This window comes from Photinus pyralis, unplaced genomic scaffold (genome assembly GCF_008802855.1).
Source record: "Photinus pyralis isolate 1611_PpyrPB1 unplaced genomic scaffold, Ppyr1.3 Ppyr1.4_LG2, whole genome shotgun sequence".
NCBI lineage: Eukaryota > Metazoa > Arthropoda > Insecta > Coleoptera > Lampyridae > Photinus > Photinus pyralis.
In genome coordinates, this window is record NW_022170403.1 from 53258226 (window position 1) to 53281830 (window position 23605).

Sequence of the window (23605 nt, forward strand, 5' to 3'; positions counted from 1 at the left end):
TGTTTTAATTGAAGTGTTTTACAATTAATTTATCATTTTTTGTCGTAGCATGAAAGTGCTGAAATACAATGATAGGCGACGCACCTCGTGTGGATTGTATATTTTGTTACTTTTAATTATCAGCTGCAATTTAAAAAAAACTGTATGGTAATTGATTTTCGAGAAAGGAGTACTTTAAAATGTTTTTGTGGTGCACTTCAGAGCTACCCCCCCCCCCCCCCCCCGGCACCAGTAATACTTTAATGGCCCGTAAGTACCCAGTCCGCCCCCCTTTTTATAACCTTCCTTTTTTACGAAATTCGACTACACCAAATTTTCTCGGGAAAACACTTTTTCTTATTAATTTGGGTGCGTAGAATCCAAATCAATTCGTACTTTATCGATCAGACTTCTCAATCAAAAGTTATAGACTAGAAACCAATTTCGAAAAAAAATTCAAAGGGCTGTAACTTTTGAACTAGTAGCCCAATCTTGGAACTGTTTGAAATTATGGATTCTACAGGCCACATTCTATAAGAAAATTTTTTTTCCGGGTCGATCTGAGACAATTTTTTTTTCGGGGCTCAAAAAAAGGCAGTGTATAACCTTCCTTTTTTACCAAAAATCGACTACACCAAAATTTCTCGGGAAAACACTTTTTCTTATTAATTTGGGTGCGTAGAATCCAAATCAATTCGTACTTTTTCGATCAGACTTCTCAATCAAAAGTTATAGACTAGAAACCAATTTCGAAAAAAATTCAAAGGGCTGTAACTTTTGAACTAGTAGCCCAATCTTGGAACTGTTTGAAATTATGGATTCTACAGGCCACATTCTATAAGAAAAATTTTTTTCCGGGGCGATCTGAGACAATTTTTTTTTCGGGGCTCAAAAAAAGGCAGTGTATAACCTTCCTTTTTTACCAAAAATCGACTACACCAAAATTTCTCTGGAAAACACTTTTAATTATTAATTTGGGTACGTAGAATCCAAATCAATTCGTACTTTTTCGATCAGACTTTTCAATCAAAGTTGTAGACACCAGAAACCAATTTCGAAAAAAAATTCAAAGCGCTATACTTTTGAATGTTGTCAACCATTTTGTTTCTGTATATAGTGCATGTAAAAAGAAAAGGAAGAGTGAACAAATTGTAAAGTGACGGAGAGGAGGATGGAGAGAAAGCATGAATGCAGGTAATGAAAGCATAAGCTGATCAAGTCAAGACAAAAGCGAGAGATATGAAAAGATTGAAGAGGTAAATGAGAAAATGAAGGTGAAGATAAACAAAGCGGCGATAAAGAAACTAAAAAAGAAGAAAGTCGACATGAAATATAAGCAAACTGAAGTTGAAAGAAGATACAACAGATGAAGACGACTAAGGATGAACAAAATAAGAGATGAAAAAAAGACAGTAAGATTGAGCAGATAAGACGACGAAAAAGATGAAGAGGTTAAAGGCAAACAAAATTAAGATGGTAAAGACTGAAAAGACGAAGAAGACACGCAACACTAAAAAAAGGGGGGATATGCAAAACACGAATGAGTAGATAAAATAACAGAAGACATATATAAGAAGGTAACGAAAAAACTATAAATGAAAGGAAATAATATGCAAGGCATGAAAAAAATGGTGGAGAGGAAAAAATTAACAAAATGAGCAGGCGCAGAAGATTAAGAAGATGCAAATGAAGAACGAAAATGGTACGAAGATGGGAAAGATGAAAATAAAGAATAAACGAACGAAAAGGTTATAGAAGACGAACATAGAAAACTAAAAATCAAGAAATGAAGCTGGGTAAGATAAAGAGAAAAAAGTTGAAGGATTTGAAAAAATATGAATGGATAAGATGTCAAACATCCGAGTTGACTAAGATGGAGATGGAGAAAGTGAAGGAGGCAAAGAAGTCAAGAAAAGGGGAGGAGCTCGCGACAAGATGCATATCCATTTCCGAATACTCCGGATAGAATTGATTCGGGAAAATTTTAAAATCTCAACAGCAACAACCGGCGTTGTTTTAATTATGTGTTCAACCTTTAACGTCCTTTAATATGTGAATTAATCGACCTAACCTTCCGAGTGGTTTAAAAATCTGTTGACCTACTGATTCTCACCCAGTGTTATCGCGCTTGCTTCGGCAAAGTTCAACATTTCTGTTATAAACAGTGGAAGACGATGAGGGTCATAATTTTCTGCTACTTATATTTGGTAAGTTTGGATACGCATCATCGGCATTTTAGTAAAATGCGTCTAGTTCGCCATACTGGGGAGTGGAGAAGATGATGGCATCTCGGATGACGCCATCAATGAGCTAAAGTCAGAATTAACTCAGGAGGAAATAGATCAATTATTGGGCAATTCGACGTCGAACGTCGAGACGGCATCGATCGGTCTGTTCGCGAGACTATTGCGAATGATGTACGAGATTAAGGAGAAGTGGTTAGATGTTCCGTTGGATCATTTTGATTTGTTCGACAATCGGACTTGGCGAATGGTGAGAGCGCGTGTAAGACGGTATTATCATTTCCTAGTGCGATTTTAGAGGTATCTCACACGGGGCAGCTTTTTCAAGCCGGGAGGACCGCTGTTTGTTGAAGTTGGAGGCGAGTGGACTATCGACGGCTCGTCGTTGGTGATGGGCGGTTTGGCCGAGCTGGCCGAAGAGCATAATGGTTTTCTGGTCGAAACCGAGCATCGGTATTACGGGAAGAGTTTGCCGTTTGGGAAAGATTTTTCCACCGAGAAGCTGAGGTTCTTGCAGATGGAGCAGGCGCTGGAAGACTTGGCCTACTTTATTGAGCACTTCAAGTCGGCAACCCCCGGTTTGGGTAACAGTACGGTGATAATACGCGGGTGCTCCTATCCTGGTATGCTGGTCACGTGGATGAGGGTTCGTTTTCCGCACATCGTCGATATCTCGTACGCGTCCAGTGCACCGCTTGGTGTCGGTTTGGATTACCCAGGTACAATGCTCTCGATTCAATCACAATTTCATGGCAAAATTTAGAGTACTTTGAGGTGGTGAATGACGTGTACGCAAACGTGAGCACTAACTGTATCGAGACAGTCCGAAGAGGCTTTAATCAGACGATGAACCTGCTCAAAACCGACGATGGGAGGCTTAAGGTCCGGGAAGCATTCAAGTTGGTGCGCCCTCCGTTGCTTACTCTGTGATGAAGTGAATTTCTAGGGACTGGACTTGTGGCGATATCGACGAAATGAATTCCATGGCAATTCTGGGTAAAATTATCGTCGTTCTAAACGTAATGCACGATCCTTCTCAGTATGAAGAGGTCGCCTGCTTGACGATGGCAATTGACGAAGATGAGCTGCAATCATTCCAACTTCTAGCCAACTTTATCGTGCTCAAATCTAAACACATTGCCAGTTGTATGAGCGGAGACACAGATCCTGAAGAAAAACGAAACCGTAATTACAGACATTTTAGGGGAATACTTAAAGAGACGTTTCAGATATCGCTTGGAGTTACCAGACCTGTACGGAAATGGGCACGTTTCTGACGTTAAATAGGAAAAACTCCCGTCATCCCTTTGAGATGGATCTAACCGTAGAGGAATCTCTCGAAGAGTGCGGGAAAGATTTCAAGGGACTGTAAGGTGGCCATTACGAGGTTCTCTTATCGGTTGCTAGCGTTACAGAGAACATTCTTCGAGAGGGAATAGCGCGTGTTACCCGCAGATACGGAGGACGCAAACCGAAGGTGACAAGGGTGGTGACGATTCAGGGTACTCACGATCCGTGGAAGCATCTGGCGCATTTGGAGGATTACGGACCGGAAGCGCCGGTCTGGGTTGTTGACGGTACGTTGTAAATTGAACCTCGTCATTTAATTGGTTCATTGTTCAGGTTCGCACTGCTCCGAAATAAATGCACAGTCCGAAGATGATTCGGAGCAAGTTATCGCTGTAAGGGAAAAAGTGAAGCGCTTAATCAGTAAATGGATCAAGGAAATATCGTAGAATGTAGCCCACTAACTGTATATCAGTAAATAAATTCTTCTCTTACAAGTAGTGTGTCGCTTCCATCTTGTAATCTGCAAAAAAACCAAGCAAAACAATGAATTTTAACTATAATCAGTGGAAAATTCTGATACGTATATTTTAAATACTGTACCGCCACCAGCCACCATCAAGTCGATATAAAGTTAGTCACCGGCGAAAAGGAACGAAGTCACATTCGCGTTATCGGATGGATGCCATCGATCCCTCTCGCGTTTTTCTATTTATATCAAATCGAAAAGGGAACCAACGCAATTTTTTAGACTGCCGTCCCTTTTAAGTAATAGTAAAGCAGGCGTCTTTTGTTTATAATGCAATCTTTATCTGTCTCGCCAACACGAAACCGCGACGTCGGTCGGCGCTAAGTACTATGGTAATAATCCACGCGTTTCAGAGACGTACCCATGTTTGTCGATAATTCGACCCGCAATACTACGCGTGCAAAATGGAATGCATGCAATTTAAACTGACCTCCGTTACAAACCCCTAGTAGTGTATAAAATGTGCGGTTAGAGACTTTAAACAAACACTTGGTAAAATATGGTAAAAAAACCACCATGAATATATAAGTAACACCGGTGTCAGCCAACTTTGAAATCTGCGCATGCGCCAGGTTCAAGGTCAATTGCGTAATTATGAGTCATTTCACCTTTATGCTAAGACCCTAGCACCCACCTTTCTTAAAGAAAACCGATCACTTAATTTTATACAAATCAAGAAAAAATTATAGTACCTCATATATGTACAGGAAGTGTCACGGAACGTGCTGTTTTTGAAATTGATAGTAAATGGGCGATTGTGGTGGGAGAATCACGCCGCAGATAGCTATCGTTTCCAACCTTCAGTCTTAGAAATGGAACCGCGGACGCTAGACTAACGCCTGTATGCGTATGATAGCTAGCTTTGTGCGTAATAACGAGTCTAACAGGGCCACTCAGTACAGACGTTTTATTTGGTATCAGCACCAACAGTAATGTTGGGTTAGCCTGTATGTTGAATATCAATTATTTTTGACGTTAACACGTTTTTGACAAATGATGTCATTGATCTCTGATGACCTTTAAAATAGAATCACATCGCAAAAAATGAGATCATTAAATTTTGATCTCTGAAAATAAGACACAAAATTCAAAATGGGTCCTTGACCTTGAAAATGAAAGAACAATACAATTTGAGATCATTACACCTTGATAATGAAATATCCCCACAAAACTAGGGTCATTGACCTCCGATGATCGTCAGAATAAAATACACCGCAAAAAGTCGAGGTCACTGAACTTTGATAACCTTGAAAGTGAAACATTACCACAAAAAATGGGCTATTAACGACATTGAAATGGGGTCATTGACCTCCTATTGTCTTGAAAATTAAATACGACCGTAAAAAAAGGATGCATATAACCTCTTATGACTAGTAGAATGACACCGCAAAGAAATGGGGATCATTGATCTTAATCTTGCAAACGAAACATGGCCAGACCTTGAAAATCAAATGAAACATGGAAAAAATGAGGTCATTGAACTTTGATGACCTTGAAAATAACCATAAGATGACATTACAAGACTTTTTCCGAAAAATCATGAAAAAACCTCAGCACCGTGAAGTGGATGGAAATGGAAGTGTCGCCTACTGTGGGGTATTCCATTAAACACCATTGTACACCAAAAATTCAAATTAATTCGCGTTAATTCAAATTAATTCACGTAATGCAAAATAATTCAAGTTAATTCAAATGAATTCACCTTAATTGAAATTAATTCACGCAAATTCAAGGTAATTCACGTTAAGTCAAATTAATTCATATTAATTCGCGATAATTCAAATTAATTCATGTTAACTGAAATGAATTCACGTTAATTGAAACTAATTCATGTTAATTCAAATTAAGTCACGTTAATTCAAATTAATTCACGTTAATTCAAATTAATTCAGAGGAGTGTACACCAAAAATTCAAAGTTGTTAGGGGGAAACAAGTACCATTTTTGGTGTACACCAAAAATTCAATTTCAAATTAATTCACTTTAATTCAAATTAATCCATACTATTAATTCACGTTAATTCAAAATAATTCACGTCAATTCAAATGAATTCACGTTAATTCAAATGAATTACCGTTAATTCAAATGAATTCACGTTAATTGAAACTAATTCACGTTACTTCAAATTAAGTCACGTTAATTCAAATTAATTCACGTTAATTCAAATTAATTCACGTTAATTTAAATTAATTCAAGTTAATTCAAATTAATTCACGTTAATTCAAATTAATTCAGAGGGGTGTACACCAAAAATTCAAAGTCGTTTCCCCTAGCCGGAGGGTTTAGAATACCCCCCTCCCCGCCCAATAACCACCGCAAACGAAACAACTGTAGAAAACATAGAAGTGGGAGAGAGGGGGGGGGGTTGATATAGTGGTCTAGATTCTACAGGCCAAAATCGGCAAGTTTTGAAACCCAAACTAGCACCAGACCCCTCGCGCAGGTACCTTCCCCCTCGTTCGGACGTCAAATCTCCAAGTTATTTTTAGTAAATTTATTTAAACAAATATATACATTTCACAGTTATATAAGTTAAAAATTAAAACGACTAGTAACTAAAAATTATGAGATCCTCTTATCCGTACTGCACAGAACTATGAACCGGGGGGGGGGGGGCTATGGGAAAACAGTACCATATTGTGTACCACCAAAAAATCAAATTAATTTCACGTTAAATTTAAAATAATTCACGTTAATTCCAAAATGAATTCCAACGATTAATTCAAATTAAATTCACATTAATTCAAAATGATTCACGTTATTGAAATGAATTTCACGTTAATTGAAACTAATTCATGTTAATTCAAATTAAGTCACGTTAATTCAAATTAATTCACGTTAATTCAAATTAATTCAGAGGGGTGTACGCCAAAAATTCAAAGTTGTTAGGGGGAAACAAGTACCATTTTTGGTGTAAAATTCAAATTCAAATTAATTCACCTTAATTCAAATTAATTCACGTTAATTCAAATTAATTCAGAGGGGTGTACACCAAAAATTCAAAGTTGTTAAGGGGAAACAAGTACCATTTTTGGTGTACACCAAAAATTCAAATTCAAATTAATTCACCTTAATTCAAATTAATCCATAGTATTAATTCACGTTAATTCAAAATAATTCACGTTAATTCAAATGAATTCACGTTAATTCAAATGAATTCACGTTAATTGAAATTAATTCACGTTACTTCAAATTAAGTCACGTTAATTCAAATTAATTCACATTAATCCATGTTAATTCAAATTAATTCAGAGGGGCGTACACAAAAAATTCAGTCGTTTCCCCTAGCCGGAGGGTTTCGAATAACCCCCCTCCCCGCCCAATAACCACCGCAAAGGAGACAACTGTAGAAAACATAGAAGTGGGAGGGGGGGGGGGTTGATATAGTGGTCTAGATTCTACAGGCCAAAATCGACAAGTTTTGAAACCCAAACTAGCACTAGACCCCTCGCGCAGGTACCTTCCCCCTCGTTCGGACATCAAATCTCCAAGTTATTTTTAGTAAATTTATTTAAACAAATATATACATTTCACAGTTAAATAAGTTAAAAATTAAAACGACTAGTAACTAAAGCGGGAGTATTATCGGAGATCACAAATAAAAAATTGGAAGTAGATATGATTCGGTTTGGCTATCACAAAATCAGGTCAATACCACTACAAGATCGGCGCGGAAATTTAACTCGCGCTCGTCTGCGCCAATTCCGCGGTAATCTCCAGCTGATCGGCCTCGGCCATCCACTGGGAGATCTCCGCGTAATACATGTGGCGTTGGAGCACCTCGCGCGTGCGCGGCCGTTTGCCGGTATACGACGTGAGCCCCTACGGGATACCGTTACTAAGTAATGGCGGCGAAGAGCGCTTACCCCTGGAACGAAATCGGTTCGGAGATGGTCGAGCAGTGCGGAGTCCTGCAAGGTGCCTTGCAGCGTGTTCCAGTCGACGATCACTTCTTCCATCAGCATCCTTTCCTCTAGAATTTAACTTTTGGTTCGAGTAAGTGGTAGAGCTGGTCTTACCGTCCTTTTTCGACGTCTGCCTCTTGTATTGGATGCGAAAGCGAAACGCCTCAAGAACAGATGCCACCACTATGGTTAAGACTACCATTGTAAATAAATAAAAGGTCATGAAGAAGATGCGCGAGTATTGATGCGCGACGACAGCGAAAGCCTCCATGGTGATAAACCAGTTATTGACCACGGTCAGTTCGAATAAAGTGACGCCGGTTGTAAGTAAATTTGAAAACGAATTTAAATAGTAGTAGCCGAGAGCAGTCGTCCCATTCTCGCTGTACCTGTAAAAGTCCTCAACGGTCGAGTTTCTGAAAGCGCAACATTAATAGTGCACGCAGAGAGGCGGTGTGACGTACACGCAACAGTTGCGTAGATCGTACTGCGAGAAGAGCTCCATGCCGATAATCGCGAAGAAGTAGTACATCACGATCATTACAATTGAGGTTGAGAGCATTAAGGGCGAGAGTAGGACTACCGTCCCAAAGATGTCTCTGTATCGCTTCTTCAGCTTGAACAGGCGAAGCAAACGCAACGGCCTAAAAACGACAACGGCCGTAAACGTAGGCTTGATTAGTAGAACAACAGCGCCAATTATTGCAGCGTACGTCACGCTCACGTCGAAAATATTCCAGCCCGATGACACGTAGTCGGTCCATCCGAGCCCAATTATTTTCAAAATTGCCTCGATTCCGAACACTACAAATTGCGAGTTAGTAATACTTGCAGAAGAAGGTGAGGCATACGTGATAGAAAGAGACAGGCGTCCCATGACGCGCTGAAACCGCGCGCGCTGGCTTCCAGGGTGTCTTCGGCAATAAATATGCGTACCATCATGGCGATTCCGTTACCGATTATGATGACATCTACAGTCAGGGTGTCGGGTTATTGATACACAACAGCTCGCGGTACTTACAGACCAAGTGCTCGAAGTAACGCCACGTGACGATAGCGCGAGCGGCATGACACATGGAACGAAGCGGCGGCCACGCCGCCGAAAACCACGGGTCGATCGGATCCTTCAGTCGCCATCTCAGTCTCGTCGCGTCGTATATATTAATGAACTCGTCCAAGGTCAGCGTGCCGTTGTGTGACGAGTTCAACTGCCAGAACATCAGCACCACGTCCCTCGCACCTACGAACGTTATTCACAATCGCACCCGATGAGAGATTGTACGTACTCGTTCGCGGCGAGAAGTAACGCATCAGTCCGTAAAACTGCCGAAAACGTATACTCGAAGGGTTCTGTTTGCTGACCAGCAGACGAAAGGCCAGCTGACAAGCGCGTCGCTTATGCAGTAGCAGCTTGCGAAATTTGTCCTTTTCTATTGCGGTGAACGTTTCGTACACAACGGCCAGCATCTACAAAATGATCATATCGATAAGACCAATCTGTTCTGCTACGACCAATATACAGTGTGTCCCAAATCGCGTGGGATTGCATGTGTAACTTTGTTATTATTAAAGATAGAGAATTGGTTAAATGGGCATTGTTTTGCAGTTTTGGATGCTTATTTAAAATTTTCTTATGGAAATTCAAAATGTCGCATAGGTTCGACGTAAATTCAAAACCAGGTGTCAAATTCTTGACAGAATAGCTTCCTAGCTGAAACCAAAAATTGCCAACATATGTATGTATCACAACGATGTTGAGGTAACGCTTATGTGCTTGTGTTCTGTCTATGTCCGTCCGTCTGTTCCATCGAGATCTCGGCCCCTGGGTCACCAAGAGACTTCAGATTTTCGCTAATTGATAGCTGCTATGGTCTCTATTTGCCCATTACTCATCATTTACAATGTGTTACGCGGCAATACCCACGAGTGGGTTTTGAAACATTTTTTGGTAATAAAACCCGACACAATTTTTGTAGGTTGTACACAGGAAGATAAGATCTTCCAAATAACTCAATAAAAATTTCAGGTTACTATTTGTAAAAAAAAGTTTGATGCCATTGCGGCGCTCCAAAATTTTTTTTCAAAAATCCAGCCCGTTATTTTTCTGTTCGGTATGCCTAATATACATATCCGAAATTTGAACAAAATCCGTCGAGCCGTTTTCTCAGAAAATTGCCAACAAACGTACGTACGTACATACAGACGGAAAAAATAAGAAAGGTGCATTTTTTACGCATGCATTTTGTTTTCTTTTATTAGGAGGACCTACCATACAAATTTCGTTTTAATTGTTCCATAAATAAGAAAATTGCATTTCTGCGCATGCGCAACACGATTTTTGCGCATGAATTTTGTTTGCTTTTATTAAAGGGACTTACTATAGAAGTTTCGTTTAAATTGCTTCAGAAACAAGATCGTTACGTTTTGCACATATGCAACACAATTTTTTGACTTTGACAATTTTTTTCTCCGTTTTTTGATAATATAACCCGGCCCAATTTTTTGTAGGTTGTACACAGGAAAATAAGGTCTTTCAAATAATAGAATAAAAATTTTAGGTTGCTATTTGAAAAAAAAAGTTCGATGCCGTTACGGCGCTCCAAAATTTTTTTTCAAAAATCCGGCCCGTTATTTTTCTGTTCGGTATGCCTAAAACATATATACAACATTTCAACAAAATCCGTCGAGCCGTTTTCTCAGAAAATTGCCAACAAACGTACGTACGTACGTACATACAGACGGAAAAAAATTTTATTCTTTAAAAGTTGCTTAAAATGGTCTAAAACGTCGACATTTGATGAAATTTTGAAATGTTCAAAAAACGGCTATCGCAATAGCTACCTAGCACATGCTAGGAAGCTAAAAACTAAAATTGGTCATTTGCTTGAATGTCTTATATCATCGAAGGTAGGATAAGAGATATAAAAAAAGTTTTATATAAAAGTGACTGTCTTTGATACGCTTAATTTAGAATTGATGATGTCAAAAAAAATTCAAGATGGCCACTTTTGAGGAACATTTACCAACTTCCTAAAGTTAAATGGGCGTCATATTGGATTTTTAGATTACTTGATAGATTTTTAAATTCTCTTTTCAACGAGATATTATAACATAAGATTGAAAATAAGATACCAGTTATATTAACGGTTTTTGTATTTTAATCAAGTAGTCTGTGACGAATAAAAAAAAACAAAACAAAATCTATTCGAGGCAACAAAACAATGAAAATAATTACACCAGATACTGGCCATTATTAGTGAAACACACTTCAAGACAGTTTAGTTTAGGCAACGTGTTGCCATTGATGATTATTATTATTATTGTAGTGGTAGCTACTTCCACTTTACTTTTATTTTTTAATTAAGTGCTTACTTTTATAATTTAATGTACTGTACATAATTCGTGAATTGTGACCAGAGCAGACAGCTTGTTGGTAGGTAGCATAAACCAACCCTTTCTTCGAAACATACGTTGTCGAGAAAAATCCTTTAAGGAAGTTTATTGGAGAATTTGTAAATAATGGTGAGCAGTTTCAGATCCAACGAAGATTACCGGCCAATTACATGACTTCCCATTATGCCATAAAATACATTAATTTAAAAAAATATTACTCGATTTCGGCGTGAAACTACGACATGTAGGTTTTCCTGTGAGGAGTATAGTGTTCATTATGTCGATTCGAACACTCCGCAGTTAGAAAAATAAGATTCATCTGTCCATATACTCGGACTGGTAAAACTGTTAGTTTCGATATTCTTGCGGATAAACCACCTACTGACCTACAAAATGTGACCTGGGACAATGCATCAATGGTAAAATAAAGCAAAGTGTCTTGAAATGTGTTTAACTGTATAATGGCATGACATTTTTTCGAGGGGATAGTTTGTAGTTATACCACCATTTGTAGGTATGTAAGTATGGATAATAAGATAGTCAATAAGTGATGTTATAAAAACCAAATTTTTCTAGGCCTACTTATATAAAATTTTGGAGAAAGTTGTAATGCCCCTCTCATGAGTGCGCCCCTGATTTTTTAAACATCTGATGTAATTATTTTCATTGTTTTGTTGGCTCGAATAGATTTTGTTTTGGTTTTTTTTTAAATCATCACAGCCTACTTGATTAAAATATAAAAACCGTTAATATAATTGGTATCTTATTTTCAATCTTATGTTATGATGGCTCGTTGAAAAGAGAATTAAAAAATCTATCAAGTAATCTAAAAATCCAATATGGCGCCCATTTAACTTTAGGAAGTTGGTAAATGTTCCTCAAAAGTAGCCATCTTGAATTTTTTTTACATCAATTCTAAATTAAGCGTATCAAAGACAGTCACTTTTATATAAAACTTTTTTTTATATCTCTTATACTTTCGATGATATAAGACATTTAAGGAAATGACCAATTTTAGTTTTTTTGAATTTACGTCGAACCTATGCGACATTTTGAATTTCCATAAGGAAATTTTAAATAAGCATCCAAAACTGCAAAACATTGCCCATTTAACCAATTCTCTATCTTTAATAATAACAAAGTTACCCATATACGGGAACGGATACGCGTCCCCGATTTTTTTTTAAATTCCAAACCCTGTTTCTGGTCGGACAGAAAATGACTCATTGTCATATTTGCCTGTATTTAACAACAAAACTCGAACAGACTTTTCGGAATAAATTCTGCGCGTTTTGTCGTCGCAATAGTCTAAGCTAACCTGAAAGTAGTCGCCATAGGCAAATTGAGGTACTCTACACGTAAAATTAATTTGAAATTTTTCAATCAATTTAGTGTCTCTCGTTAAACACCAAGAATTGAAAATACTTACCAAATTCATTAAAACGTAGAGAGCAGTCGAGAGATACGATATAAAGAAAGCGGCATACCACTTCGAAACCGCATACGACGGCATCATTACATCTGGAAAGCTAGGCAGTATGTAAATAATTGTCTAACGAGACGCCCAGTACGTACTTGGCAGTTGTCAATAGCACAAACATGCTAACGAAACTGTCCGTCAACGTCTTAAAGTACGGATTCGAAGCAGTGTGCCCGAAAAGAAAGTACCCGAGCAACGCGTAGCTGCAGACGAGAAACATCAGCAAGGCCAGCATGTCCAGAATCGGAGGTAGAGACTGAAGTATCTGTCTTATGAACCGTCGCACTCCGCCGCACGCCCGCGTGTCCACCAGAAAAATTGGTCTCAGCGCTCGAGTCACGCGAAAGTGCGACGACTGCCGGATGAGCATCACGAGCGCCTCCAAAACCATAATAACCAACGTGACGCCCTGCAGTTAAAAGGTCAACTCCCTACTCCGAAACGATGGCTTACCTTAATCATCGTGCGCTTGTGTTTCAAAACCGCCCCCCAGCCGATCCATCGCAGTTTGAGCACCAGCTCAACTCCGATTACGGCCAATGCCGCCAGCTCCAATGTCCCGTGAATGCCGAGGGAAAGCTACAAGTGCACTGATCAGATCAACCCCGCCCTCACAGCCAAAAAGAAGGAACTCAAAATGAAACAAATCTCTTTTGTGGCCTCACAATTCCACACACTCCCAGTGGGATGAGCTCCCTTATTCCCTTATCCTTATACCCCCAACTAAAAGGGAGTAACTTAAAATTAAACTACTCTCTTTTGTGGCTGAGGGGCATCGAAACCTCCCAGCGGCAAATGCCCCACATTTCAGAATAAAAATCTATAACTGCCCACTTTCATTATTTTACGGTGTAATATACCACAGAGAGGTCGAGGCCCACCAAAAGGAAGTAACTTTAAAATTAAACTACTCCTTTTGTGGCTGGAGGGATATTATTCCATACCCCATGCCCCATAATTCAGGATAGCAATCTATAACTGCCCACTGTCATTAATTTACAGTGTAATATACCACCGGGGGGTCTGGGGGGTATGGAATACCCCCCAGACAAAAGGGAGTAACTTAAAATTAAACTACTCTCTTTTGTGACTGGGGAGTATCAATACTCCCCAGAGCAATATGCCCCACAATTCAGAATAAAAATCTATAACTGCCCACTTTCATTAATTTACAGTGTAATATACCACCGGGGGGTCTGGGGGGTATGGAATAACCCCCAGGCGAAAGGGAGTAACTTAAAATTAAACTACTCTCTTAATACTCCCCACAGGAATATGCCCCACAACTCAGAATAAAAATCTATAACAGCCCACTTTCATTAATTTACAGTGTAATATACCACCGGGGGGTCTGGGGGGTATGGAATACCCCCCAGCCAACAAGGAGTAACTTAATATTAAACTACTCTTTTGTGGCTGGGGGGCATCGAAACCCCCCAGAGGGAAATGTCCCACAATTCAGAATGAAAATGTATAACTGCCCACTTTCATTAATTTACAGTGTAATATACCACCGGGGGGTCTGGGGGGTATGGAATACCCCCCAGGCAAAAGGGAGTAACTTAAAATTAAACTACTCTCTTTTGTGAGTGGGGAGTATCAATACCCCCCAGAGGAATATGCCCCACAATTCAGAATGAAAATTTATAACTGCCCACTTTCATTAATTTACAGTGTAATATACCACCGGGGGGTCTGGGGGGTATGGAATACCCCCCAGGCAAAAGGGAGTAACTTAAAATTAAACTACTCTCTTAATACTCCCCACAGGAATTCAGAATAAAAATCTATAACTGCCCACTTTCATTAATTTACAGTGTAATATACCAACGGGGGTCTGGGGGGTGGCAAAAGGGAGTAACTTAAAATTAAACTACTCTCTTTTGTGACTGGGGAGTATCTATACCCCCCAGAGGAATATGCCCCACAATTCAGAATAAAAATTTATAACTGCCCACTTTCATTAATTTACAGTGTAACATACCAACGGGGGTCTGGGGGGTATGGAATACCCCCCAGGCAAAAGGGAGTAACTTAAAATTAAAATACTCTCTTTTGTGACTGGGGAGTATCAATACCCCCCAGAGGAATATGCTCCACAATTCAGAATAAAAATGTATAACTGCCCACTTTCATTAATTTACAGTGTAATATACCACCGGGGGGTCTGGGGGGGATGGAATACCCCCCAGGCAAAAGGGAGTAACTTAAAATTAAACTACTCTCTTAATACTCCCCACAGGAATTCAGAATAAAAATCTATAACTGCCCACTTTCATTAATTTACAGTGTAATATACCACCGGGGGGTCTGGGGGGTATGGAGTACCCCCCAGGCAAAAGGGAGTAACTTAAAATTAAACTACTCTCTTTTGTGACTGGGGAGTATCAATACCCCCCAGAGGAATATGCCCCACAATTCAGAATAAAAATCTATAACTGCCCACTTTCATTAATTTACAGTGTAATATACCACCGGGGGGTCTGGGGGGTATGGAATACCCCCCAGGAAAAAGGGAGTAACTTAAAATTAAACTACTCTCTTTTGTGACTGGGGAGTATCAATATCCCCCAGAGATATATGCCCCACAATTCAGAATAGAAATCTATAACTGCCGACTGTATTAATTTAATTGAATGAGAGGTCGGGATGTCCCGTTTCAGGGTCTTAAGTGCTCCCGGTAAATGTGGTGTACAAGTGGGTTACCCCTCGCAAGCTACCGATATAAATACCTGAAAATTATCAACGGACGGTGCCTCGACTAGCGCTAGCAGCAAAATTATGATCGACATAATCAGATCCAGCCCGTAATACCACGCGTTATGTACGAGTAGGTACGCGGGTAGATCGTTGGGATGTCGAGGGTGCGAGTCGAATTTCTCATTATTCTGTCCTTCCTGCATCATAAGACACTTAAAGTAAGCGTTGGGGGCGAAAATAAATCGCTACCTCTAAAAAAATAGCCGCCTCATGATAGTTCATCTCCCAATTGCCCTCCCCTCGTTCCATCTCCTGATCGTTATCGCAGCACAATGTCGATCGGCTGCCCATTTCGTCACCTTCAACTTAATGGTTAATTACAACAGATTATTGAACTAGATATAACTCGTTTGTACCGACAGTTGTTTACCCGAAAACACAAAAAAAAACTCGTTATTTACTTACTGGTGCTGTTCGAACCGTACGAGACATTGTGGATGTCTTCGGTAAAACGTTTGTAACCATCGTCGTCTGGTGAAGAACTCCTACGGCCCCTTGCCATTATACGACGAGCACACAGCTGATCTCTGTGTATGTTTCGACAGTTGTTCGCGCAATTTAACTGGGGCAAGTGTTGAATTCTGCTGCATGTCGCCTGATGGATAGGCAACAGTTCGTACGCCTCTGTAAGACCTTGAAGTAGATCGCTTGGTTGGTATTATACGGGATGTAGTTGAAAATTATCTCTTGACATCCTTTTTCCTCTACACCCTTCACAGCAGTTTCTTCTTTTTTAACACGTGACCCAAATTTTCTTTTGTTGAAGGTGAAGCTTCTATTCTCCATGCTTCACAAGCACATCCAGTCTGCTTTCAGGTTTCCTGCACACCTTTCTGTATCGGGCCACCCCATATCTCCTGAGGGGTGGCAAAAATCAGGAGGTTCTAGGCAACCTGAACTCCCATGACCTGAAACCTAGGAGCTCGACAAAAGCGACACCGGTCTGATGGAACACTCCCAAGGGAAGTAGCTCGAAACACTGGGACCGTAAAGGATACCAGAACGAAAAAATGACTTTTTTCCATGAAGCATGAGAGGTTCCACCCTGTATATACAACTTACGACGATGCAAACATTTTTGAGAGTTGGCAACCACGCAATTTTTAGGAGGGGAAAGCGATTTGCGCCATCTGACGGGCACGAACGTGGGTTACGTTTGGCTTCTTGTCTTGAATGGCGGTCGTAAACGCGTCGCTCCATTAATGTTTGTTGTTATTTAATGCAGGTAGTAATTATTTGCATTTCTTTATATCGTATTTGTGTTTTGTATGCCGTATTTTATATTTTTGTGTGTTTCAATCTTTGTTTTTGAAATTTACTTGGTTTAACCGCAATGCAGAATCACATGTGTGATACCGTTATGCTATTGTTTGTAATTGTTTACGTTTTTGGTGTAATGCTTGCTTAATTTATGTTTAGTGATGTTGATTACTTGGTCTTGTCCCTGAAGTAACATTCATATGAGTTTTGATCATTTTATTTTAATATGTGGAAATTACTGATTCGTTTGATGTATGTACGGACTTGTTGTTTGTTACTAACAATTTTCTCCGTGAATGAAGCAGTCACGGGGGTGGTAAAAACTGTAACCATTTGAAGTCCGACACCCAATTCCGTGATTGTCTTCGACATTCAACTGTAGGCTCGAAACCCCGAAACCAGGGGCGGGTTACCTATCTTGCAGGAGCGGGATTACGCTAATCAAAGCTCTTCAGTTTAATATCTATGTGCGATTAATGAGTTACGATTCGTAATTTCCACATATCTTGTTTTTAGTTAAATTTGCCTACAAGGCCATGCAATTTTCCATCTTGCTTTTAAAAAAAGGACTTTATTGCACCAAAGACGAGTCACATCCTGTATATTTCGCCCTTTCTTAGAATCTTGGTACCTGCTTATTTGACACATAATTCCCAAGGCCTGGATCCTTGCATCGAAGTGTTGCGGTGATCGCGAAATTGCTCGGAAGGCGAGATTGAGAAGATTTTGGATGCCAAGGGTAGGCCGTCACTCGTGCCAATTGTTGGCTGTTCCTCACACCTCCGCTGAGTAATTGAACAAAATGGCTTTCATTCAAAGACCGTTCCCTTTTCAATGTTTACAAGCTTATATACCTGTTTAATCCGTGTCATGTGTTGCGGTGACAGTCGGTGGCGTCCATTGGTGTAGAACCTTTGTAACTTTTTTTCATGCCTTCTGCACTAACTCCTCATTTGTGCTACCTGTAGTCATATTACAGTTATACAATAAAGTGTACTTTCTTGGTGGTCAGAATTATATTAAAGAACTTAACATGTAGTTACAAACTATAACATTAATTCCTTCCCTACAACCATTTCTGTCCCCCAGATTCTGTTTCGTGTAATGCTAAACTGCATATAACGTAATACAGAGGAATGTAAAAATCATAGGAAAATGCACAAGCAATTTGCATGTAAATCTTTTTGTTTTTAAAACCTTACAATTATGTACTGCCCACTTTCTGAGACTAACTTGGTCCATGTGTTAAATGGATTAATAAATATTTTACTATAACCTGTGAAAGACAATTACACATTCTGCCGATACGTCTCTTCGATTTTCCCTGCCAAATTCGCCTCGCCTGGGTGATGAGTCGAGAAGTGCCGTTTATAGCTGTTCTTAAACTTTGACTTATAGCTGCACAAGTGACACTGATACATTATACCCTTGTGCGCGTACTTGTGGTAGCGCATCGCGTATCTTCTATCCGTCGTGAAATCGCAGACGTCGCACTTGTACTCGACCGTAGTGTGACGCGTCATTTCGTGTTGTTTCAAGTTGTCCTTCCAGTGAGTGGTGTAGTCGCATTGGTCGCACTTTAGTTTGATCGACGTGTCGTGCATCGACGTGTGCCTCTTTATGCTGTAAATGTACTTCGTTGTGTAATCGCACCAGTCGCACTTGTACATCTTGCCGCTGTGATTTAACTTGTGGGTTCGCAGGTTGTTCCGATTTGTCGTTGAGAAGTCGCAGTCTTCGCAGCTGAAGACTACCTGTATGATAAAACGGCATTTACCAAAGAACTAACTGCAGTTTTTGATCACTAGACTTAATGCCGACGTTTTGGTATCAAAAGAATTTCTTTACGATGAATCTCCGGCTCGAAACTTACCGAATTTCGTCGTATTTAATAGGGATTTCCCATTTTTAAACGACCCCAGGGGTCAAAAATTACTACCCTCCTCGGCGGAGTGAGGGTACGGGATCAATGGCGCCCGAGATAAATAGAGTTGTTAAAGATATTCTCGAATAAGTGTCTTTGTAGTTCCTTCCACGTTCCAGTTCCCGAAGTACAGGATCATGGTCAAAAAGATGCTGCTTTTTGTGTGGAACCGCACATCATGGTTGCAATATGCAAATTTCGTTGAAGAGAATTTAAAAAAACCTTCTACGCACCAAAATTAATAAGAAAAAGTGTTTTCCCGAGAAATTTTGGTGTAGTCGATTTTTGGTAAAAAAGGAAGGTAATACACTGCCTTTTTTTGAGCTCCAAAAAAAAAATTGTCTCAGATCGACCCGGAAAAAAAAATTTCTTATAGAATGTGGCCTGTAGAATCCATAATTTCAAACAGTTCCAAGATTGGGCTACTAGTTCAAAAGTTACAGCTCTTTGAATTTTTTTTCGAAATTGGTTTCTAGTCTATAACTTTTGATTGAGAAGTCTGATCGAAAAAGTACGAATTGATTTGGATTCTACGCACCCAAATTAATAAGAAAAAGTGTTTCCCGAGAAATTTTGGTGTAGTCGATTTTTGGTAAAAAAGGAAGGTTATACACTGCCTTTTTTTGAGCCCCGAAAAAAAAATTGTCTCAGATCGACCCGAAAAAAAATTTTCTTATAGAATGTGGCCTGTAGAATCCATAATTTCAAACAGTTCCAAGATTGGGCTACTAGTTCAAAAGTTACAGTCCTTTGAATTTTTTTTCGAAATTGGTTTCTAGTCTATAACTTTTGATTGAGAAGTCTGATCGAAAAAGTACGAATTGGTTTGGATTCTACGCACCCAAATTAATAAGAAAAAGTGTTTTCCCGAGAAATTTTGGTGTAGTCGATTTTTGGTAAAAAAGGAAGGTTATACACTGCCTTTTTTTGAGCCCCGAAAAAAAAATTGTCTCAAATCGACCCGGAAAAAAAATTTTCTTATAGAATGTGGCCTGTAGAATCCATAATTTCAAACAGTTCCAAGATTGGGCTACTAGTTAAAAAGTTACAGCCCTTTGAATTTTCTTTCGAAATTGGTTTCTAGTCTATAACTTTTGATTGAGAAGTCTGATCGAAAAAGTACGAATAGTTTTGGATTCTACGCACCAAAATTAATAAGAAAAAGTGTTTTCCCGAGAAATTTTGGTGTAGTCGATTTTTGGTAAAAAAGGAAGGTTATACACTGCCTTTTTTTTGAGCCCCGAAAAAAAAATTGTCTCAGATCGACCCGGAAAAAAAATTTTCTTATAGAATGTGGCCTGTAGAATCCATAATTTAAAACAGTTCCAAGATTGGGCTACTAGTTCAAAAGTTACAGCCCTTTGAATTTTCTTTCGAAATTGGTTTCTAGTCTATAACTTTTGATTGAGAAGTCTGATCGAGAAAGTACGAATTGTTTTGGATTCTACGCACCAAAATTAATAAGAAAAAGTGTTTTCCGGAGAAATTTTGGAGTAGTCGATTTTTGGTAAAAAAGGAAGGTTGTACACTGCTTCCATAAAAGTATTTAATTACAAAGTATTTGATAACTTTAAAGGATTTGAATACTAAAAAGTATTTACAAAATCGAATACTGCCCAGCTCTGGGTGGAGGCATTTTCGTAAGATTTACTTTGCGTCCAAAAAGGAGTTAGAAACCCTACCACTTTCTAAAGGGAAGATTTGTGACATTCAAAAGGCGACCACCAGTAGAAGGCATTTCCTGTCGACGAAGAGATCAGAACATTCACTTTCTTTTTGTAACAGAATGTAGTCTGGCGCGTGTTAGCCAAAGTATTTTAGTTAGAGACAAGGAGGTCTAGCGACTTGAATATGTCGACGACTCGCTAGATTCCGAGTAACAAAATTAGCGACTAACCTGCGTGTTGTGTACGCGTAAATGCGCATGCATGGCCTCTCGTCGTTTGGTCGCGTACTCGCAGTGGTCACATTTGTAGCACGTACTGGTGTGGGTCAAACGATGCGTTCTCATCGTGTACTTGTTTTTGGTCGTATACTCGCATTGCGCACAATTGTATTTGTACAAGTCGCTGTGACCTAAGATGTGCTGTTTTAAGTAGTCCTTCCAGTAGGTCGTGTAATCGCACTGGTCACACTGTAATTTTAAGGAAGCGTCGTGCATCGCGACGTGCCTCCTGATGTTGTAAGTGTGCTGCGACGTATAATCGCACCGGTCACATTTAAATTTGTTCGGTTTGTGAATTAATTGGTGAGTTCGCAAGTGATTTCTCGTCTCCGTTGTGAAATTACACCGCTTACATCTGTACACGCGGTTTGCATTGTGAGCACCGACATGCTTTTTCATGGCGCCTTTACACTTGTTAGTAAAAGGGCAGTGGGGACACTGAAACGTTTCAGTCGGCTTAAGCTGATGCATCGACACGTGTCTTCGAATATTGTACTTGTACTGCGTTTTATATTCGCACTGGTCACATTTAAAGACGGTCGGCTCACGTACAGTCTTAGGGCGCCCTTTCTTCTTCGGGCCGGCTTCACTTTTAATTCTGGCTCGGTGATCCATCAAATGCTTCGACAGCGTGATTTTGCACATGGTCACGAACTCGCACAGTGCACACCGAACTAAAGTGTGCGTCGTCTTGTGCCGAGTAATGTTATATCTGAACGGCGAGGAATAATCGCAGGTACTGCACTTAAATTTGTGCTGAATATGGCTCAACTTGTGACGGCGTAGTACGCTTTTCTTTGACGTATAAAAATCACACTTGCCACATTTAAAGTCGGTACAATGCAGCAGAACGTGTCGGTTTAACGCAATTTTATATCTCGTCGTGTAACTGCAGTGGAGGCATCTGAAGACGCTCGGAATTGCAAGGGGCTCAATGCTACTGGTATCTTCGGTCTTGCAGAAGTCTTCGCTTGGATCGTAGTGACGTTCCTCTTTCACAACCAGCTCGCACAAATCGAAATGGGGTGGTGCTTCCTCAAGTTCCGATTTTGGTTCGATTTTAATGAAGGTAACGTCTACATTTTCGGACATAATCAATCTTGAAACCCCTGTCAGGTGAAAGGTGGCTGTCCTTCCGAACTACCATTCTTCGCCAGGAGAAGGACATGTGAACTATTGGGAGTTGTAAAACCTACTAGTACATAGTGCGGCACAAGTTTTACCAATTGAAAACAACTAATTTAAAATTTCCAAGTTTGAACCCGGCAACGTTTAAAAATTGCCACTCCCTCCAAAACTAAACGGGTCTCGTGTAAATTTGATATTGAAAATTAGCGCGATCGGAAACCTACAGCAGATCCTTTCTTTTCTTTGTTGTAAACAACGCCATGACCTGAAGTACGGTAGTAAAGGAACGCAAAATAAGACGTATAATTCGTATTTTGAATATGGTCTGTAATGATCAACTTCAAATTGAATAAAACGCAAAATATTGTCCGGAAGAAGGCGACGCCAAGGAAACCTTCTTCGGGACAAAAACCAATTTTTATTTATTTTTTTTTAATTTACTATCATTTATAAAACGTAGGACTCGATAAAACTTGACTAGACGAACGACGTAAAGACAAGCCGTAATCGTTACTTGATTTTAATCCGTGCGATTAATTAACCAGGCCAGCCCTCAGTTCTGACAAGAACGACTGACCATAATAATAAAGTTATTATTATTAAAAATTATTACACTAATTTATTATAATATTTTATAGTTGTATCATTGGCTGTCATGTAGTCTTCGTATTATCACAATATAATACAATCATTGCGACAGCGCAATTGATATCATAAAATAATACAATTTTTTAAAATAACCAATCTATACAACGAACTGTGACACTGGATTATACCAAATTTTTAATACTCACCAATAATTCATCATGACTGCTTAGTACCTAAAAAGAGAAATACATTAACAATAAGTAGTATCTCAGATAAATACTCACCATCATAGATCAATAAAAACATCTTTTTTCCGACAGAGGTAGCTAATAATCTTGCAATTGATGCTTCCTCTATCGTTGATCTATATCGAGATTATTAAAATAATAATAATTTCGTTTATTGATTTTTATAATAATTATTACATTAATTGACTATAATATTTTATAGTTGTATTATTAGCTGTCATGTAGACATCTGTTATCATCTTGACATTCCCTCTTTGAACCTCAAGCGCGATCTTCTGGCTTAAGTAGGTGGTAGATCTTGGGTCTCTTGTATTCGTTTTCCTAATAGTTTGGTGCTTCACACCACTTCGCTCCAGTCCTATTATAGTGAAGAAATGATTGTTTTCTAAAAGTGTGATATTTATAATATTGCCTTTAAAAAAAAAAAAAAAAGAAAATGAACAAGAGAAAAAATTAGTGCAAGGCGAAGTTCAGATTGACAATAAAATAATGCCATCTGTTCTTCCACTTAACCTTACTATTTTGAATTCCGATCCACGAAAAACGAAGAAAATTACATTATAAAAATAAGTAGAGTATGAGAAAAGATAAAAATAAATAAATTGCATCAAATAGATGTATTAATCTTTTACCGTAAATATTTAGAAATTGAATACTTACTTAACCTGTATTTTGTTAGTGCCCTGAGCAGATCTCTGTGAATAGTGGATTTGAATGATTTTAGGGAAAGGAATTTAAGGTCCACAGGTAGTTCATTGTGCACATGTGTTATTACACAACAAAATAAATATTGCGAGTGAGATCAATTTCCCTTCACACCTCCTGGTCCACGGCAACAATCTGTAATGATCAACTTCGAATTGAATAAAACGCAAAATATTGTCCGGAAGAACCAGGGAAACCTTCTTCGGGACAAAAACCCCCACACAGATACATG

General features: G+C 39.2%; 3 protein-coding genes across 4 annotated transcripts; 1 reads left to right on the top strand and 2 right to left on the bottom strand.

Moving 5' to 3' along the window:
• The first annotated feature begins 2083 nt into the window (after positions 1-2083).
• LOC116164946 (putative serine protease K12H4.7) lies at positions 2084-4009 on the top strand. The gene is made up of 8 exons (XM_031479206.1): positions 2084-2186; positions 2233-2472; positions 2521-2941; positions 2986-3121; positions 3169-3407; positions 3452-3590; positions 3630-3799; positions 3846-4009. The coding sequence occupies exons 1-8, from the start codon at positions 2154-2156 to the stop codon at positions 3956-3958; spliced, it is 1491 nt and encodes a 496-aa protein (XP_031335066.1). The 5' UTR covers positions 2084-2153; the 3' UTR covers positions 3959-4009.
• Positions 4010-7529: 3520 nt separating this feature from the next.
• Positions 7530-16159, bottom strand: LOC116163761 (two pore calcium channel protein 1-like). Of its 2 annotated transcripts, none has more exons than XM_031477865.1 (13): positions 15981-16159; positions 15765-15874; positions 15548-15712; positions 13269-13394; positions 12911-13224; positions 12765-12864; positions 9229-9409; positions 8964-9182; positions 8794-8913; positions 8407-8746; positions 8057-8358; positions 7904-8010; positions 7530-7859 (listed from the first exon to the last, which is right to left on the bottom strand). In XM_031477865.1, exons 1-13 carry the CDS (start codon positions 16075-16077, stop codon positions 7716-7718), a joined length of 2325 nt encoding a protein of 774 aa, XP_031333725.1. In that variant the 5' UTR covers positions 16078-16159; the 3' UTR covers positions 7530-7715. The 2 variants fall into 2 exon arrangements, with proteins under 2 accessions (XP_031333725.1, XP_031333724.1); XM_031477864.1 differs by having other exon boundaries at positions 15765-15880; positions 15981-16158.
• A 1675-nt stretch (positions 16160-17834) lies between these two features.
• Positions 17835-21857, bottom strand: LOC116164647 (zinc finger protein draculin-like). The gene is made up of 2 exons (XM_031478844.1): positions 20657-21857; positions 17835-18589 (listed from the first exon to the last, which is right to left on the bottom strand). Exons 1-2 carry the CDS (start codon positions 21794-21796, stop codon positions 18125-18127), a joined length of 1605 nt encoding a protein of 534 aa, XP_031334704.1. The 5' UTR covers positions 21797-21857; the 3' UTR covers positions 17835-18124.
• Between the last annotated feature and the right edge of the window lie 1748 nt (positions 21858-23605).

Bases quoted from the DNA above. Each gene is read 5' to 3' on its own strand.
- LOC116164946 (XM_031479206.1), top strand. From the start codon at position 2,154: ATGAGGGTCATAATTTTCTGCTACTTATATTTG. The intron at 2,187-2,232 runs GTAAGTTTGGAT...AAATGCGTCTAG, and splicing joins TTTTCTGCTACTTATATTTG to TTCGCCATACTGGGGAGTGG. The intron at 2,942-2,985 runs GTACAATGCTCT...GGCAAAATTTAG, and splicing joins TGTCGGTTTGGATTACCCAG to AGTACTTTGAGGTGGTGAAT.
- LOC116163761 (XM_031477864.1), bottom strand. From the start codon at position 16,077: ATGGCAAGGGGCCGTAGGAGTTCTTCACCAGACGACGATGGTTACAAA. The intron at 8,914-8,963 runs GTAAGTACCGCG...CCCTGACTGTAG, and splicing joins TTACTTCGAGCACTTGGTCT to ATGTCATCATAATCGGTAAC. The intron at 8,747-8,793 runs GTATGCCTCACC...CGCAATTTGTAG, and splicing joins CGCCTGTCTCTTTCTATCAC to TGTTCGGAATCGAGGCAATT.
- LOC116164647 (XM_031478844.1), bottom strand. From the start codon at position 21,796: ATGTCCGAAAATGTAGACGTTACCTTCATTAAAATCGAACCAAAATCG. The intron at 18,590-20,656 runs GTTAGTCGCTAA...TTTATCATACAG, and splicing joins TACGCGTACACAACACGCAG to GTAGTCTTCAGCTGCGAAGA.